The sequence below is a fragment of the Cervus elaphus genome, chromosome 22, assembly GCF_910594005.1.
Source record: "Cervus elaphus chromosome 22, mCerEla1.1, whole genome shotgun sequence".
NCBI lineage: Eukaryota > Metazoa > Chordata > Mammalia > Artiodactyla > Cervidae > Cervus > Cervus elaphus.
In genome coordinates this window covers 23,075,494-23,095,506 of record NC_057836.1, presented here as the reverse complement: position 1 = coordinate 23,095,506, position 20,013 = coordinate 23,075,494, and the positions used below count along the sequence as shown (strand labels likewise).

General features: G+C 47.1%; 1 protein-coding gene across 1 annotated transcript in view; it reads right to left on the bottom strand.

The window, feature by feature from the left end:
* Positions 1-321: 321 nt before the first annotated feature.
* The window catches only part of FAM234B (family with sequence similarity 234 member B), a 38,421-nt gene continuing 18,729 nt past the window's right edge, over positions 322-20,013 (bottom strand). The window contains exons 5-13 of the mRNA XM_043881552.1: positions 18,899-19,029; positions 14,226-14,373; positions 13,758-13,899; positions 11,862-12,005; positions 11,631-11,712; positions 9,933-10,088; positions 6,800-6,914; positions 4,274-4,494; positions 322-3,380 (exon numbers count right to left, since the gene is read on the bottom strand). Coding sequence (XP_043737487.1) covers positions 3,375-3,380; positions 4,274-4,494; positions 6,800-6,914; positions 9,933-10,088; positions 11,631-11,712; positions 11,862-12,005; positions 13,758-13,899; positions 14,226-14,373; positions 18,899-19,029 — 1,145 coding nt within the window. The 3' untranslated portion in view covers positions 322-3,374. The remainder of the gene's footprint in view (positions 3,381-4,273; positions 4,495-6,799; positions 6,915-9,932; positions 10,089-11,630; positions 11,713-11,861; positions 12,006-13,757; positions 13,900-14,225; positions 14,374-18,898; positions 19,030-20,013) is intronic.

Genomic DNA, 20,013 nt, shown 5'->3' with positions numbered 1-20,013 from the left:
CCCCCTGGTGGTCAAATGCTTAGGATGCCAGGCTTTCAGTGCCATGGCCTGGGTTCAATCTCTGATCAGGGAACTGAGATATCCGACAAGCAGTGGGTGCAGCAAAACAAAAACAAAACACCAGCCCACCGAGGCCATGCAGACAGGACAGTGGTTCCCCAGTGGAGAACCCAAGGGACGCTTCCCCAGAGACCAGGCTGCAGCTGACACTCCTCTCTGAGCCCCCGGCTCACATCCACCCCCTCGCCCCTTCTCTCTTCCATCAGGGAGAACACACCATCCTTGACAGCTGGAAAGAATGTGAGCAGCACACACGTATGCTCCTATACACAGTGTTTATTTGTTCTGTGACAATTCACATTTTAAATAGTGCTTCCTGACAACGTACCAGCTGGCTCTCCTTAAACACGGGTACTAAGGATGGCCATTCACATTCGAAGGGGCGGGGGAGGTTGGGGAGAAACCACCAGACCACAGGAGGAAAAGTGGGAGAGACTCTCTGGGAAGGGGATGGTGGGGAGGATGTTATCTAGGGTGGAGGGTTCATAAGGGACGGAAAAAGGAGATGCTGGGAGAAGGAACAGCCTTGTGTTCTCAGAAGTCAGTACCCTTTCTAAGCAGTGGTTGATGGGCTCTGCTGGCACCCCGAGAGGAGCGCAGGGGAGGAGAGGAGCCCTTCCTGTCTTAGACGTCTGGTCAGGGGGTTGCCTGAGAAGAGAAGGAGGTTCAGGGACATGTTTGACAACAGCCCAGCACCCACACTGGTCAGATGAAGCTTCCTCGATTTTCATCCACCATGTACACCCCACTGTACTGGCTGCAAGAGAAAGAGGAAACCTGTGTCCTGCTGGTTTAGCCAGAGAGAGATTCAAACTGATCAGGGTCAAAACAGTCTCTGTTAAGTTGGTTTGCAAACACACCACAAGGAATTTAGGGACTTTTTTTCCCCCTGACTGCTACTGATGTATTTCTGGGACACGCCCAGCATAAATATAGTCTCCTGCCCTCAGCAGTCCCTCTCAAACCAGATCCTCAGTAAACAACTCTGCATTTGACTCTTGCCCAAAGTGGGTGGCTTCCCAGGAAGCCTCTATGTGGCAGGGCAGCAGGTGGCCAGCCCCGGGCCACAGGATGGCCACTCAAGCTTTAGGTATTCAGTTGACTGTGAATTAGTCCTTAGAATTCTCTACTAGACCAAACTCGATCCTACGCCCTTCTAGCCAGGCAGATTCAAACCCTAGAAGTGAATCTGGAATCAATCCCATGCTTCTGAGTAGTCTTCTAACTGTTCCCCTAAGTCTACAATAACCGAGACCCACACATGCCTTTCAAAGAGCTAGAATCAAATTTGCTCTCAAGGACTTAAGGCAGAAGGGATGGGAGGGCAGACACCTGGTTAAGACCAGTCTACAGGCTGAGCAACATGGTTCTTAGAGCTCTGGCTACCAACCTTCTGTTAGGTCACAATGCCTTTCAGTGGCAATTCAGACATATCCCTTTAAAACTGGCATCCCAATTTTCTATAATCTCTAAAGTCGAGGAATCTATTAACACAAGCTAAAAAGACACAGGTTTAAGTCAAGAGAGAACCTGAGTGTACTCAGGGACGACTTTTCAAAATTATTCCAGAACAAAAGTGGTTCTCCTCCGGCTCATGTGGGATTCCCTGCTGTATGAACAATGGTTTAGACGTTTAAAAGAGAACCTGATAAAGTAACGTATTCATACAGAAGAAGGAAGAAGTAAGCGCTAGAGATAACTCTAAAGAATTTCACCACTTATAAAAGCTATAGTATTTACAGAGACATTTTCTCAAAATACTCTGCTTCAAGGGCTCTACAAGGAAGAGGAGGGTACACGGCAGAATGGCTGCATGCTGGGCTCAAGGAGCCAGAATCAAAGTCCAGAAACAGCTTGGCTCTCGTGCAAGCAAAGCAGAAATATCCCTGAATAAAAGAGCAGAAGGGAAGATGCCCGTGAGGAGAAGATGCTGAGAAAGCAGAGTGGAGATGAGATGAAGGGGGCTGAGGCTGCCTGCCTCAGTCGTTCCTGACTTGAGTTTTCCTCTAAGCTGAGGATGGCATACACATAAGCACATCCGAAGTAAACATGATAAAAATGACCATGACTGGCAGAACGATATCAACCGAGACATAACCTCTGGACCTTGTTGGTGGGGGCGTGGAGGGAGGGAGGGGGTATTTAAACCACTTTTGCTCCCCTTCCAATAGAATGGGAGAAAATTATTGCAAAGAAACTGACAAAGGATGAATCTCCAAAATCTATAAGCAACTCACACAGCTCAACAGCTCAAAAAACAACCCAATCAAAAAATGGGCAGAAGACCCAAACAGACATTTCTCCAAAGAAGATATGTTGTTGTTGTTCAGTTGCTAAGTCGTGTCTGACTCTTCACAATCCCATGGATTACAGCACACCAGTCTTCTCTGTCCTCCACTATCTCCTTGCTCAAATTCACGTCCATCGAGTCAGTGATGCTATCTAACCATCTCATCCTTTGCCACGCCCTTCTCCTTTTGCCTTCAGTCTTCCCAGGAAGAAGAGATAGAGATGGCCAATAAACACATGAAAAGATGCTCAACATCACTCATTATTAGAGAAATGCAAATCAAAACTACAATGAGGTATCACCCCACACCAATCAGGGTTAATTGTTATGGTCACTACATCTAGAGAGAAGGAATATGTGAGGAGACAAGAGACAGGAGCCGTAAGACGAGGAAGAAATGAGAATTCTGGCTGGCTCGTGCTATCCCCATGCCAGTCTTTCTTGCTGCTGCCAAGGTCAGGGGGCAGGCGAGGTAACAGCGGGGGGAGAATAGGGGAGAGATGCCGAGGGGCTCTCCAAGTCAGAGGTCGGCCACCTGTCTCAAGAGGACCCAAACCAACAAGATGTGTTTCAGACGGTTGAGAACCTGGGTCCCTGGGAGCTTAGGATGTGCGTATCTAGAAAAGACTTCATCACCACACGAACAGACAGATACACGCTCAGGGCGTTAGGCACAGCAAAATGTTCCAGGGAAGGACTTCACTGGAATTTCCCAGCCAGGGTTCATAAATTAGACAAACAAAAAATAAAACAGTAAGATTCACAGTTCCAAACTATCCACACAGTACCTAGGAGAAGGGGTTATTAATTCAGGGGTCGGGCGGGCAGGTAAGATACCCCAGCCGAACGGGTGGTGCTGTTATCGAAGAATTCCAAGTGCCTTTCCAAGTGCCTGGCGACGGTCACACAGAGGAGGTGGAAGGGGGTGACAGAAGTCCTCCTCTCCAAAGAACTATGTTTACACCCACTGGGGATGGACAGTGCCACTCCGTTCACTTCTTCTGGAACTGAAGAGTCCAGCAGCCTAGATCTAGGGAGAAAACGGCACAAATCAGTGACTTTAATTTTTTTCATGGTAGAGATATGGAAGGACTCTCAAGGTCAGAATATCCCTCTATTTCCCTATCCTTTTGTTTAGCCTCCAAAGTTTACAAGTGTCCCTCCAGAAAGGTCCAGAGACTTTATCTTTTTCCATGATACATTCTTGAACATTGAACTAGGCTGTCATATTGAGGGAGGGCACGGGGTGCTTTTGAGCAAGATAATCAGTCAGTCCTACAGGAAATCAACCCTGAATATCCATTGGAAGGACTGATGCTGAAGCTGAAGCTCCAATACTTTGGCCACCTGATGCGAAGAGCTGACTCACTGGAAAAAATCCTGATGCTAGGAAAGACTTTAGGGCAGGGTGAGAAGAGGCCGGCAGAGGATGATATGGTTAGATGGCATCGTTGACTCAATGGACATGAATTTGAGCAAACTCCGGGAGATGGTGAAGGCCAGGGAAGCCTGGCGTGCTGCAGTTCATGCAGTCAAAGAGTCAGACACGACTTAGCAATTCAACAACCACCACCAGAGTTCTTCACAGTAGCTAACTGCCACAAGCCCTGCACAAGGCTGGCACCACCAGCCTTACCCAGAAAAGACCCAGAGTAACAGTAAAAGCCATGACCCCCCACTTCCAAATGTCTCCTCTAAGACAGAGGGTACCACTTCCAGCTCAGAACAACCAAGCAGTAGTACAAGGTCATCACTCACCCCTGTGAAATCATACTGGTCCAAAACAGCTGTTTCCTGATACCTAGCAACTCAAGAAGGTGCCCACCCGCACCCTTGACCTTCTAAAGAGCAGACTTGGGAGTTGGCTGTGTTTGCCCTTCACCCTCAAGAGTAACCACACACTTTCTTTCCCAAGCTTGTCACCTGGTAGGGAGAGTCGACGAACTTTATCCGAGAGAGGAATCTGCGCAGCTCCCCGCGGCCGATTTTGGAGGTGGTCTCCTCCAGCTGGACCATTTGGCCTTCCATCAGCGCCCACCGCAGACTGAGCTTGCTGACCACCAGGGGGGCCGGGTGCCCTTCGGAGCTGGGCCCTGTTGTCCTGGTAACGTAAAAGGCATCTTTCCACAGGTCGTTGATCCCAACTGAGGAAGGATATAAAGGAGAGCAGTCAGTGAGGACAGAAGACTTGGGCTCACAGGAGAGAGGTTGGGCTCAAGACTCATTCACTCATTTCCTCCTTTGCTGATTCATACAAGACGTTTCCTGAGCACTAATCCACACAAGGTACCGATTAGACAACGGGTGCACGTTGGTGAGCAGCTGGTGGCCAGCAAGGCGGCAAATTCTCTCTATACCTGTGCTTCTCCAAAGCGGCTACCTTTTTTTCTTAATAATTCATTTATTTTGGCTGCATTGGATCTTCATTGAGTCTCATGGGATCTTTCATTGCAGCACACAGACTCTCTAGTTGTGGCCCATGGACTCTCTAGTTGCGGCGCACAGACTTCAGTAGCTGTGGCACACAGGCCTAGTTGCTCCATAGCCTGTGGAATCTTAGTTCCCCGACCAGGGGTCGAACCCATGTCCCTTGCATGTCAAGGTGCATTCTTTACACTGAGTTACCAGCTAAGTCCCAAAGCTATCTCTGAGAAAGCCCAAGATCAGGAAGTGAGGGGACTGGCCAACTGTGGAAAAGGGAGCACAGCAAACTAGAAATTCTGGTAACCCCGAGATTGTCAGTACCTCATGGCCTAAGCTATGTACCAAACTAGTGTTTATTCTGCCTCATCTATAAACCAGGTGTTGCAATAAAAATGGTCTTGATTCTTAATTACCATTATGTAATGTTCACTGGAACAATGATTGGTTCAAAATTGGGAAAGGAGTACAACAAGGCTGTATACTGTCACCCTACTTATTTAACTTATATGCAGAGTACATCAGGCAAAATGCCAGGCTGGATGAATCACAACCTGTAATCAAGACTGCTGGGAGGAATATCAATAACCTGAGATGTGCAGATGACACCCTAATGGCAAAAAGCAAAGAGGAGCTAAAGGCCTCTTGATGAGGTTGAAAGAGGAGAGTGAAAAAGTTGGCTTGAAACTCAACATTAAAAAAACTAAGATCATGGCATCTGGTCCCATCACTTCATGGCAAAAAGAAGGGGGGAAAGTGGAAGCAGTGACAGATTTTATTTTCCTGGGCTCCAAAATCACTGTGGACAGTGACTGCAGCCATGAAATTAAAAGATCCTTGCTCCTTGGAAAGAAAGCTATGACAAACCTAGACAGTGTATTAAAAGGCAGAGATATCACTTTACTGACAAAGCTATGGTTTTTCCAGTAGTCATGCATGGATGTGAGAGCTGGACCACAAAGAAGGCTTGAACACCAAAGAACTGACGCTTTTGAATTGTGGTATTGGAGAAGACTCTTGAGAGTCCCTTGGACTGCAAGGAGATCAAACCAGTCAATCCTAAAGGAGATCAGTCCTCAATATTCATTGGAAGGACTGATGCTGAAGCTGAAGCTCCAATACTTTGACCACCTGATGCAAAGAGCTGACTCACTGGAAAAGACCCTGATGCTGGGAATGACTGAGGGTAGAAGAAGAGGGCAGCAGAGGATGAAATGGTTGCATAGCATCACTGACTCAGTGGGCATGAATTGGAGCAAACTCTGGGAGTTGACGATGGACAGGGAGGCCTGGTGTGCTGCAGTCCATGGGGTCGCAAAGAGTTGGACACAACTTAGCAACTGAACAACAACATGAAATAGAACACTTGCAAATGTTAACGGTGGTCATGAGTGGTCAGATGGCAGGTGATTTTTTCTTCTTCCCTTTTCCTCTTGGCGCCAGTTTCCGTGCACTGGGCATGTACAGTAAGAAAGTCTCTACTGAGCCTAACCCACTCCAGTATTCTTGCCTGGGAAATCTCATAGACAGAGGAGCCTGGAGGGCTACAGTCCATGAGGTCGAAAAGAATCGGACATGACTGAGCATGCACTGAGCCTAAACAGATGCCCTGAGAAAATATCCTGCCTGTTTCATCCTTTGCAGTGAGTTCTGGCTCCTAAGCTCCTATAGGCTTGAGAAAATACTCTGATTTGTATTCCCAGCGCTGGGCACAGTGCCTGGCCCATGGTTGATGACTGGTAAATGGCTGCTGAAACATTAGCTGCCTGAACCCTTGGGGATGGGACAGCACTGCCCCGTAGCCTCTAGCATTCTAGCATGTTCAAGGACTGTGGGTCCTCACCCTGTAAGCCAGGTACACCCCCAGAGGGCACTCTTGGGCAGTGGCCCCAGGCGCCATGGTACCAAGGGAAATGCAGAGAGCCGCTCAATGCAGGGAGCCGCTTGGGACCCACAGCACACACCCTCATCCCCCTCACCCGGCCAGCACGTCCCCTCCCCTCCTCTGCATCACCCCCTGGGACTTACCCTCTGAAGCTGTCACAGTGCCAGTGGCATTGGCCAGATCCAGGAGGATGGAGGGGAAGGTGGGATGCAGGAGGTATAGGTGGTGAAGGCTGGGTGGCTCACTTCCCAGGACATCCTGACAAGGAGAAATAGGGACAGCAAAGGTTAGTCCACACTCCCTCGTACAACGTTGCTCAGATGAAAGGACGGCAGAGACGGTGGGGGTTACTCATCCCCCACAAGGCCAAGCCCCAATCCCACACCAGGGCGTGTGTGAAACTCCCACGTACGAGAGACATATCATTTCAAATCTCAAAACAGTGACTAAACACTAACTTTGTCAAACCACCAGAGCTGGAAAATGCTTTCTCCCTTATAGGAAAAAGAAAGGAAGAAAGGAAATAGGCATGGCCCAGGAAAGAAAATGATGGCGCCCTCGCAGTCTGGTGCCTCTGAGAGTATCAGGAACAGTTCTTCCCCGGCAGCAGGAGGGGCTTTGTCAAGGGAAAGCCTGCTTATGAAAACACGGTGAACCAAAGACCCCTGCTTTCACTGGACAGCAAAGCCAACTGCAAGTGTCAAGCTAAAAAAAAAAAATCACAAAAATCTTATCTATTCCTAAAATAACTAAGACATGGATCAGACACTCATTAATTACAGAAACAAAAATCCCAAGAGCTCCGTGTCCGTCTCCTGACCCCCTAAGGCAGAAGCAATGCACATCGGAACTTTCTTCACCATCTGACTCCATGCAAGGTTGATATTCTGCAGACACAAGGCCACAGAGCACAGGAACCCCATGAATGGGTTACCCCAGTACCTCCCCTCCGGGACCATGTGGAGTGAGTGTCAGCCCTGCTCCTTCTCTGTCAGCAGGGGAGGGGTCACGTGGGCAGGAAGCTCACAACCCCGCGCCCACCAGTACCCACCAAGCAGAAGAGGGCTTTCCTGTATCCAGGATCCCAGCACCATGGGCAGCTCAGATGACAAGAAAATAGCTTAGTCACATCATAGACACCTAAGTTACCAGGGGAGAAGGCTAGGGGGAAGGGACAGTTAGGGAGTTTGGGACTGACATGGACACACTGCTATATTTAAAATAGATAACCATGAGTGGCTGAGTCCCTTTGCGGTCCACCTGAAACTATCACAACATTGGTAACTGGCTAGACTCCAATATAAAAAGTTATTAAAAAAAAAAAAAGGATAACCAACAAGGGTGTACAGTATAGCACAGGGAACTCTGTTCAACATTCTGTAACAACCTAAATGGGAAAAGAATTTGAAAAAGAATAGATACAGGTATACGTATAACTGCATCTCTCTGTTGTACACCTGATACTAACACATTATTAATCAACTACGTGAAAGTGAAAGCGTTAGCTGCTCAGTCCTATCCGACTCTCTGCAACCCCATGGACCGTAGTCCGCCAGGCTCCTCTGTCCATGAGATTCTCCAGGCAAGGATCCTGGAGCGGGTTGCTGTGCCCTTCTCCAGGGGATCTTCTCGACCCAGGGATCGAACCCGGGTCTCTCGCATCTCCTGCACTGGCAGGTGGGTTCTTTACCACGAGCACCACTCCAATATAAAGTTAAAAGTTTTAAAAAAAGAAAGGATATAGCCAAAGTCCTTCCTCACTGCCTACAGAATGGAGCCCAAACTCCTTTGCGTGAAAACCAAGGTCTTACACCATTTAACTCAAATCAGCCTTTCCCAGCCTCCTACGATCATTTGCCTGCACATCCATGCTCCAAGGTCTGTGAAACAAGCTCACACTTCACTAGCTTTACCTGTCCTTGGCCAATCTCAATTCCCCTTGGACATCATCCTCAAGAGCCATTTCCACATTAAAGCACTTCTTGTCACGAGGTCCCCAACTCGATGCCACCTCTCGTGGAAAGCTCCCTAATCGCCGTCCCTCTCCACAAAATGAAGACCCTTCTCCTTTTGTGCTTCCCTCTAGACTTTGTATCTGCACCTCCTTAGAGCATCTGTAACCTGCTTTTGTTTTGTGCTTATTTATAGACACTTACATTTGAGAGTCATCTGGTCTGAGTCCCTCATTTTATTAAATGAGGAAACCAGGAAGTTAAATGTTAGGTAGAATGTCCACGGTCACATGTCAGGGAACTTCAGAGTTAGGACAATCATCATTGGAAATCTGATCCTAAAGCGAGGGACTATATTAGCATCTGCATTAACGGATAAAGAGCCTGAGATTCAGCAAAGGTAAGTCCTAGAGTGCAGGGCTGATGAACTCAGGACTGCCCCTCAGTCAGGTTCCCCATCACCCAGGATCATCAGCTTGTCCTTCAGAGGGCAGCACTGTCCCCAGTTTACCCTGAGGTCCCTGGCACACAGTAGGTGCTGGTCAGCTTGGGTTTAACTGAACTAAATCAGAGTGAGTCTTACTCAAAACCCCCTGGCACCTGGCAGAGGCAGACCCCATCTCCTCAACCCCATTCAAGGCCCTTCGGATAGTACTGAAGACGTTCTCAGGGCTTCCTTGGTGGCTCAGGAGTGAAGACTCTGCCTGCCAATGCAGATGTGGGTTCGATCCCTGGTCTGGGAAGATCCCACGTGCCAGATACCATAACTACTGAACCCATGCACCACATCTACTGAATGTGCGCTCTCGAGCCCGGGAACCCAGAGTCCACGTGCAGCAACTACTGAAGCCCACGCACCCCCGAGCCCACGCCCTGCAACAAGAGAAGCCACTGCAACTAGAGAGCAGCGTCCACTCGCTGCAACTGGAGAAAAGCCCGCACAGCAACAAAGACCCAGCACAGCCAAAAATTAAGTAATTAATTAAATCAAAAAGAAATATGTTCTCAAATCTGCCTTCTGCATATCAGAACATCGCTCCTGTGATCCCCCAGGGGAACCTTCATCTTCAGCCGATGGACAGAGAGACAGAGATGACTTAATGACTAGGAACACCAACTTGGATTCCTCCCAACGTTGAGATGTTTCTGCTGCACGGTGAAGCGAATCAGCCTTATGTACACACACACGCCTGCCCTTCTGGGTTTCCCACCCATCCAGGTCACTGTCTCTACCCAGAACCGCTCGGAAGACAGCAGGTCTAATAAGACCTCCAGACCCAGTCAGCCTCAAGTGCAGGTGCCATCTGACATTAGGCTCACTCACGGGATTGGGTGATGCAGCTGACAGCCCTTCAGCCCAGAAGAGGAAGACAGATTTCTGCTCCACAGTGGCTGCTGACGTGGCCGGAGTTTCTTTCATGTGACACGGGATGCTGTAACTCCACGTGACCAGGCCAGAGTCTCCATCCACCACCATCACCTGCAGAAGAGAAGATGATGAGTACGGCCCATCCTCAGAGAGACAGCAGAACACACAAACACAAAACCAGACAAAAACCCACAGACACACAAACAACACATACATTAACAGGTGGAGCTTAAATCAGATGCAAACAACGGGGTGTTCAAGGAGCGTTACGTAACAACTAGGTCCAGGAGTCTGGACAAGGACATGAACTTGGGCAAACTCTGGAAGACAGAGAGGGACAGGGGGCATGGTGTGCTGCAGTCATGGGGTCACAAAGATTCGGACATGACTTAGCAACCGAACAACACAACCGGGAGTTTAGACGGAGCCTAAAGGACTGCAGAATTCCCGGTGGGAAGGGACATTATAAATCATGGAGGCCTCCTCTCATTGTCAGATGAGGAAATGGAGGTTCAGAGACACGAAGGGACACCGATTACTCTGGACTTGGGGCGGTCCTGGGTGGAGCAGCTATTCTTCTGTGGAGGAGTTAAAATCCACGCCTCGTCTGTGTCCCTTCCCGCTGGTGACCATGGCCAACCACAGTTAGGGGAACATGATCAGGCGACAGCTCAGTCCTATCCCCTGTGCTAAAGCTTTAGAGTCTGACTCTGCCATGTGCGTCCTGGGAGGTGCAGCTCAGACCACGGGGAGCCTCAAATTTAAAAGAGCAAACTCCGAACAGGCAAAAAAAATAAATTAAGAGAAAATTCACTCAGTTGTATCTCAGTTGTAGAATTAAGGGGAATTCAAAATCCCTGGTTGCATGTATATTTCCTCATCACCCCAAATCCCTCATAGTGCACAGTTCTAGAACAAAACAGCTTCTCATTTGCCCAAATCCCAGGGGCTTCCCTGATGGCTGAGCGGGCAAAGAATCTGCCTGCAATGCAGGAGCCACAGGAGACTTGGCTTCGATCCCTGGGTCGGGAAGATCCCCTACAGGAGAACATGGCAACCCACTCCAGTATTCTTAACTGGGAAATCCTATGGATAGAGAAGCCTGGCAGGCTACAGTCCATGGGGTCGCAGAGAGTCAGACACGACTTAGCAACCAAACAACAACAACACTGGTGACCTTGGAATACACTCTACCGTCCATCTCAGGGCTTCTGGAGCTCCTGAGTGGATCTGCCTCTCTTCTAGAAGTGCAACTCAACTGCCAGGCCCTGATCACCTTTCCCTCCTTCATGAAGTCCTCCATGACAACCCATCGCCCCATTTGGCCGAACTTCTCTGAAATCTCAGTATATAAACTGAAGTGGTACATTTATTGATACCTGCCTTTCCCCAGCAAGAGACTTGAGAAAGTACCTGGACACTGAGAATCCACAAGGAACTGCTACACAAGGAGTAGGGCAGCGACAAAAGCTTCTGCTGCTGTAGATGTTAGCACTGTGACTTCATTTTACCCATCCAGCTACACTTGGAGTTCTTGGAAGGAAGGGACCGTGTTTTAAGGTTCTTCCTATTTTTCATGATGCCAAGCACAGGCCTGGACACCAAGTTCATCCTGGATGTGTGTTCTGACTGATCTTCATCCCCAGGTTTTACCTTTTTCATCCCAACTCCGTTCGGTATCTGCAGAAGGAAGTCTATCGTCTCATCATCCGTGAAATACCCTGGAGTAGGCTGGCTGCAAGTGAGAGCAACGTGAGTGATGGGAAGTGAAGGACCAAAAGGGGAGAATGGGACCCCCCCCCCACTCCCCTTGCACCGGCTCCAGATATTAACATTAAGCAATGGTTCTGGGCAGTTTTGAGTGAATAGGAGCACATCACTAACCTGCGCAGGCCTTGGACGCCCAAAGCCCAGGAAGGGGTGAGGTTCTGCCCCCGAAGCAGGACGAGGCCTTGTCTGGTTGTGATCAGGAGGTTGCTGCTGTTGGAATCCGGCGCCTTCACCATCTGGAGGAGCTCCACCCCACTGCTGAGTTAAACGAGAAACCCCGACAGTTAGTCTCAGGCTGCGGTGAGATTCCTGCCCACATACTCTGGCTAATCCTCTAAGTGCACATGTCTGTATAGGCCCTTGCGTTCGTCTCCTACCAGTGTCTTGTCAAGAGGGGTGCTCTTGGGACTTCCCTGGTGGTCCAGTGGTTAATACTCCATGTTTAAAATGCAGGGGACACGTGTTTGCTTCCTGATAGGGGAAGTAAGATCCCACATGCTACGTGGTGTGGCTAGGAAAAAAAATTTTTTAAAAGAGGGGCACTCTTGCTGTTTCATTTGAATCTCTTTTTCCTGGTTTCTTTAGAAATCGAGGAGCCCTAGAAAATTCACGCAGTTTCAGAAGGAACAGACAGGAGAAGTGCCTCTCACACTGGATGTTCTGGAAGGATAACAGAGCCGAGAACAATGACAGGGAAGGAGCCAGAGATCGGGACAGGATGCCCGGAACTGTCACTAAGCCTGGAGAGCAGCTCACACTCTCGTTGTTGGTGTTGTTGTTCAGTCACTAAGTCATGTCCGACTCTGCGATCCCATGGACTGCAGCATGCCAGGCTTCCCTCTCCTTCAGCATCTCCCGGAGTTTGCTCAAACTCACGTCCATTGAGTCAGTGACGCTATCTAACCATTTCATTCTCTGTCGCCCCCTTCTCCTCCTGCCCTCAATCTCTCCCAGCATCACGGTCTTTTCTAACGAGTTGGCTCCTCCCATCAGGGGGCCAAACTATTGGAGTTTCAGCACCAGCTCACACTCGATACTTCATCAAATTATTGGATTGGTCAAAAAGTTCACTTGGGTTTTTCTGTAAGATCTTTAGGGAAAACGCGAATGAACTGTTTGGCCAGCCCAATATTTCTTACTCTGTACAACTGGGACCATTCTATTTAACATCTGTCAAATGCACTGACACAATATGATACTGTCTAAGAAAACGCTGGGTTTCCTCAGTGGCTAGGCAGTGAAAAATCCACCTGCAATGCAGGAGACATGGGCTCAATCCCTGGGTGGAGAAGATTCCTTGCAGAAGAAAACGGCAACCCACTCCAGTATTCTTGCCTGGGAAATCCCATGGACAGAGGAGCCTGGTGGGCTACAGTCCATGGGGTTGCAAAGAGTTGGACAGGACTGAATCAGACACAACTTAGCATTAAACAACAACAAAGAAAATGCTAGAAAGTGATATGAAGCTTCTGGTAGTAAAATAACAAAGATAATTATTACCCAGGCCCAGGGTTAAATGGATAACATCCACTGCATATGACAAATAACATGTTTTTAGTTAAGAAAAAAATGAGGGGAAAAAAAACAAAAAAAAGATTTCATGGATGTTATTTTTGCCTCTGCCACAATGATTCTTTAAGAGAAAAACACAGGAATACAGAAGGACTGATCCTTCAGCAGAGTTTTACAAGCAGTTCTGTTAAATAAATCCATTTCCCTACCTGAGGTTCCCTGGTCTCAACTGCCCCGCTCTGATTCCCACTCCAAACAAATACCCTTCTCTGCCAACTGTGTGCAAAGTGATCATCCACACACAGACATCAATACATTATGTCGCCAGGAGCAGAGTACTTTTAACTCCCTGCAACCACATCGGGAGGTGGTCCATGAAGGCCAGGCACCATTTTCCCCTCAAACCTCAGCCCACGTGTCTGCCAGCCCACCAGACACCGAGACTCCAGGCATGCGTGGGCTGGGGTCTCACCATGGCAGGACCAGACGGCTGCCTACCTGTAAACATCAATGAGCTCAGACAGGTTGACGGATCTCCGCTTCTCCCACTCAGGTTCCTCTATCTGCAGGGAAGGTGGTAAGCTGTCTCGATTTTGGGCCTGAACGAAAATATCCCGCAGGGCGACAGCCTGGATATTACCTAACAGCACAGAAGAACCGACATGGAGAAGCTGAACTCAAAAGAACTTTCCCAGGGGAAGGACAGGAGTGGGAGACCCAGAGCCTGGGCGGAGGGATGGATTCACACAGGGGGCCAGTAGGGAGGCGGCTAAGCAGACGCTGAGCAGTCTTCTCATTGGAGAAGGCGGCCAGGGACAGCAGCGTGAATACCCTGTGGCGGGGGGTCCCCAGCAGAGGAGGTGACAGAGGGCTCGTGTCAGCGACTCCAGGCTTTCTCCCCACCGCCCAGGGAGACCTCACCACACACCCATGGGGACAGCAGCAAAAACGAGCCTCGCTTCTTACCAAAGCCAAACAGGATGTAGGCGGCCCCGCTGGTGGTGATGTAAACCTGAGGGCCAATCAGGTTGCCCACTCCCACGATGTTGTACTTCACAGGTCGGCCCACCGGGCTCCCTGTCCGGCCAGACACCAGCAGAAAACACAGATCTGGCTGATAAAAGTGAAAGACCAGGGTTGAGCCCATAGAAACCCTGTTGTTACTGAATCGAGTCATTTCTCCGTAGGCGTTCCTTCTTGTTAGGTAAGGGGGTCAGAAACACCTCCCAAAGTTGAAAAGCCCAAGGCCACACCTGCTTTGCTGCATTTCCCGGGAAGTGAGAAAGTGAAGCAAATGCCCCGTTCCCTTGTTAGATACAAGCCAAGGGCACCTGCACGGTGACTTGGGCAATTTCTCCAAAGCACAGCTGTTGCTGAGGAGCAGTCTCCTGAAGCACGGAACTCTAGCCTAGAGCTAAATACAGGACCCACCAGTCACTACCCACCCCTATACCCATAAATCCCCAGCAATATCTGGTCCCACGAGAATCAGTGCAGGCCATGTGCTCCCATTGTAACACACATGTCTGGCCTGGCCACTATCGACCTCACTCTCAAACTGAGATCAGCAAACCTTTTCTGGGAAGGATAAGACAGTAAATATTTTGTTTTGCCAGCCAGGTAGTTTCTGCAGCAACTATCCTACTCCACCACTCTAGTATAAAACCAGCCACAGACAATATGTGAATGAATAGGTGTAACAATAAAACTTTATTTACAAAAACAAACAGTGGGCCAAATTTGGCCTGCATGCCACGGTTTGCCAACCCCTGTACAAGAGGGTTTTCTTTTGGGAAGAGAGGCACTGGTTGAGAAATACAAGGACTACACTGCTGTCTTGATTTCAGTAAAGCTTTTGACAGAGTTTATTGTCATAAATACTTATGGACAAGATAAAGAGATATGGCTCTCAGTGTACCCCAAGAAGGGGCCAACGCCAACCCAGAGGGAGGTTTTAGTGGAATGTCACCTCACCCAGCTATTATCTTATTCCTATTATTCATTCTTTTATCAAAGACATGAAAGAAAAGAATTCAGGTTTATCGCAAAGCTGAGAGAGATAGCTAGTATGCTGTATGACAAACTGAAAAATTCCAAAAAGTCTTAGGTTGGAATATGGGTCAAAATCTGGAAGAAAAAATTGGCCCATTAATTAACAGACATGGATATTTCACAGTAGCAAGACTTACTGTGGTGATCATTTTGAATATACAGAAATATCAAATCAGTATGATGTACACCAGGAACTAACATACTGTTGCAGGTTAATTATATTATACTTCAAAAATAATTCATAGAAAAAGAAATCAGATTCACAGTTACTAGAGGCGGGGGGTGGGAGGAGGGGGCACTGAAGGAAGGTGGTTGAAACTGATGAACTCCAGCTATAAGATAAATAAGTGCTAGAGATGTAATGTACAACATAATAAATATAATTAACAGTTATAAGTCATACATGAAAGTTAAGAGAATAAATCCTAAGAGTTTTCATCAAAAGGAAAAATTTTTTCTATTTCTTTAATTTTGCATCAGTATGGGATAATGGATGTTCACTAAACTTATTGTGGTCATCGTTTCATGATGTATGTAAGTCAAGTCATTTTGCTGTAACACCTAAACAGTGCTATATGTCAGTTATACAGTGCTATTATGTCAGCTATATCTCAATAAAACTGGAAGGAAAAAACAAATAAAGAAGTAGTGGGAAAGATATGGGTGTTTTAACTGATTATAAACAAAAACAGGAAGGCTATCACCATCTTTGACTGCATTTATAGATATGCAGTCAATATCAGAAAAAGTTAACAATTTCCTTATTTGATATAACTGGCTATATTACAAACAGAACACTGTTTTCATTTATGGGTACCACATAAAAGAGATATGGACAAAGTGGAGTGAAAAAAGAAAGAAATCAAGAAAGAAGGGGCCTGGATCATGTTGCATGAGGAACAGTATGAGAAACTAGCTATTTAGGCTTCCATGGTGGCTCAGACGGTAAAGAATCTGCCTGAAATGTAGGAGACCTGAGTTCAATCCCTGGTTCAGGAAGGATACCCTAGAGGAGGGAATGGTTATCCTCTCCAGTATCCTTGCCTGAAGAATTCCACGGACAGACAACCCTGGCGGGCTACAGTCCATGGGGTCACAGAGTCAGACACGACTGAGTGACTAACACTTTCTCTTTTTTTTCAGGCTTGACAGTAGCAGGCTTTGGAGGAACTAGGCTTCCAGCAAAAGAGCGTTCATGTAGAAGAGGATTAGATTCATTCAGAGCATTCTACGGGGCTGATGTGGGCACAATGAATGGAAGCTAGGAGAAAGCAGATTTCTCACCCATAAGACAGAATTTTCTAGAGCGCACCAAGAATGAAATAAACTATGTCACAAGTCAGTGCTACTGCCATCAGCCTGAGGACTCAGAGGTTATGACTGCCCAAGTGTCTGGAACAGTGTATCAGTGAGAGATACTGTCCAACAGCACAGTGTGAGAGCGTTAATGTCATGGCTTCCAAGGTCCATTCCCTCGGACGTGCTAGCCCAGATGCGCTCTCTAACCCCAGCCAGGCCCAGACATCCCAAGCCCGCCTTACTCTAAGTCCAGATCTAAGAATGCCACCCCTCAAAGTCGAAGATCTGACATGCCTCAGTCCCCCTTCCATGTCTACAGCGGACAGCAAGCATGTTCCTCAGGTTCTTTGTCGCTGGTATAGAAGTCAGAAAGGTCAGTATGAAGATGAAGCAATGGCTCTGAACCCACCACTTCTCCCAGACTTTGGCTACTCCTACCTATCACTTTCCAGACAGAATGGAGACTGGTCTACACCCATACCCCTACCTCCAAAAAAGGAAAAAAGGCACAGAGCAGGAGTAGATGAGAGGTCACTCTTCTAAGACAGCCTCCTCACAATGGCGGGTCCCTCAGTCAGGTCCAAACCATCATCCTGTCCACCGCTGCTGGTGAGTAAGAAGCCAGATGGAGGAGTCAAGGCCAAGATTTATAACCTTGTCCAGGACACGTAAATCTGTTCAATGTTTCGCTGTGCTTCTGCTAAGAACCATAATTCCTTAAAAAAAAAAAAAACTACCCATACTTTCCACTCTCTGACAGATGAACCTTCTGAGACTCACTCCCTGATGAATGGAATTGTTAAAATGTTCCCAACTCCACAATCTCTTTATTCACAGCGACCAGAATGAAAAAAGATTATGTGCAGAATTCCAGACATTTTGGTTCAATCTTCTCCGAGCCCAACTGGCCAGCTGAAGAAAAACAAACAGAAAGGACCCCTAAAAGTGACTCATCTTTGGAAATTTCCCTCACAATTTGTCTTCTTTTCTCTCATCTCATGAACATCAAGTATCAACTGAGGTGCTAGAGCAGGGCTCCTGAAACTTGTGACTGGTAGGGCACTCTGAGTTAGTTTATGGTGCTCTTGACAAAAAACCATAAAGTACTGACAAATTCAATTCCATTCTAAATAATTTCACTTGCATATTTTGTACCAATAACTCCATTCCATGTATGCATTATAAAAATCATGAGGTCTAGCCAAATTACAATAAGCTACAATGTTCTATAGACACACTTGTCCACAAATATTCTTGGCCAATTGCTCAATTCTTCTGTCCATGAGCCTTTTCTGGCAGATTCAGGCTAGACAGTCCAAGAGAAAGTCTAAGAGAAAGTCTGACAGAAGTTCTGAGAAAAGCTTAAGGAACAAAAACTTAAAACTGAGACAATTCTGGCCATTAATATATTCTTTCCTGTGATGTAGGGAACATACTATTATTTTATCTGCACAGAGAATAACTAGTTGCCCGGCACGGGAATTCCAACAAAGCAAAAATTGAGGAGCAAAATTTAGGGACCACTGTACTAGAATCAGTCTGTAATCACAGCCTAAACAACAACTCTTTTTTTCCTGGTCCCTGTTGTTATTACTTGTTTCACTTACAATTTTATATATATATATATATATATACATATATCCTATGGACTTTCTATCAGTCTGTCTCATTGTTTTGTAGTCGCAATAAAAGTGAAACATATTAATATATTTCCATTCCTTTTGTCATGTATATCTGAATGCAGTAAGATGATAAGAGGCCAAACCAACATGCCCTCCACAAACCTTAGTTTCTTCACTGGCACATTTTTAACTGGTTAATGCCCAAGTTCACATGTCAAGCCTTGTATGTCAAATATGAAGAGACAAAGCTCCACTGTAAAATCAACAATACAATACATACTCTTGGTGAAAAATAGGCACTCCAGGCATTTCAAATATGTGAGTTCTAATTTTCATAACAACCCTACAAGTAGAATAACGTCCCCACTTTACATATGATGTAACCAGAGCTGGGACAGGCTCTGTGGTTTACCAAGAGCACAGAGGAGTAGAGCGGGGATTCGAACACAGACCTATTTGGCTCCCAAGCTCCACCACGCACGTCAATGGAACCAGGTGAATGGGTTCATGCTGGCAATTTATTCACCTGATCTCACCAAGAGAACTGACTGAAAGCTAAGCCCTTCTAATGAGGCGGTTTCAAGCAGCGTTTCTAATAGTGATCCTAGGAAGTGAGCAAAGTTGCCTTCCCTGTAAGAGGCAAGGACCACTGTGCGTGGCACTTACCTGCAACTCCCCAATGACCAGAACTGCGAGGTCTCTAACACCATCTTCGTCCACATCCGGCAGCACCACGGCCGGGGCAGCCAGGGTCCCGTTGGATAAGTAGTTTGGGTTTAAAGTCCACATGGCTTTCCCTGGGGAAGGATAAATACACTGATCACAACGAGCATTTTCTGCTTCTGAAAAGGCAGATGCTAGGCTCCCAGGCCAGAAAAGAGACTCAATGGGCTAAGTGACAGACAGAAACTCCTATACACTTTTCCCTTTAGTTTGTATCTTGCTGGGGAGAAAGGGAGCAGGGAGCGTGAACTGAAATCTGCAAGTATCTGGCTATCAAGTCCATGTAATAACCCAACACCTGGGTTTTTCAGGTAATACGGACCTGATGAAGTCTGTTCAAGAAAGAAGAGCTCACTTGTCTGGAATGGAGGAATTGATCTGTTAAAGATGATTCCAACTACTAAGGAACTGTCCAAGGACAGCCAAACAGAAGCCCAACCCACTCCTTCTGGCACATGTTCAGAGGAGCAGAGAAACCATAAAAGATGACTTCAGTTCTGGAGTTAGCTCACATGCAAAATTTTTTTTTTCACTCAGAAGAACCCCATTCCCAGACTCCAATCTTTACACCTAGGAAGGAGGCTACTTATCCAGCTTTATCTGAGTCCAAGGTTAAGAGCACACTGGAAGTGTAAGACTCTGTAAGGAGCCTTCATAATACTTGATTTTTTTCTATCTCTTTTGTCACGTATGTCTGAATGCGATAAGATGAGAAGAGGCCAAACCAACACGCCTCCGCAAACCTTAAGTTTTTTCATTAGCCTATTTTTAACTGGTTAATGACCAAGCTCACATGTGAACCCTTATATATCAAATACAAAGAGACAAAGCTCCACTGTCTTCTATACAAAGAACACAGTAGGGAGATTATTTCAAAACCGAAAGCCCTGGGGCAGTTTCTGTTTGTATAACTCAGTTTAGCCCTATCCTATCACCAAACAGGTTGAACCATGGATGTGACACTCTACTTAAACCCTTTCTCTTATTTCCCTTAACATCCACCTTCCTGAGCAGGAGATCAGACCTCCCACCATGCGAGAGTGGAACAGTCCCTTCCC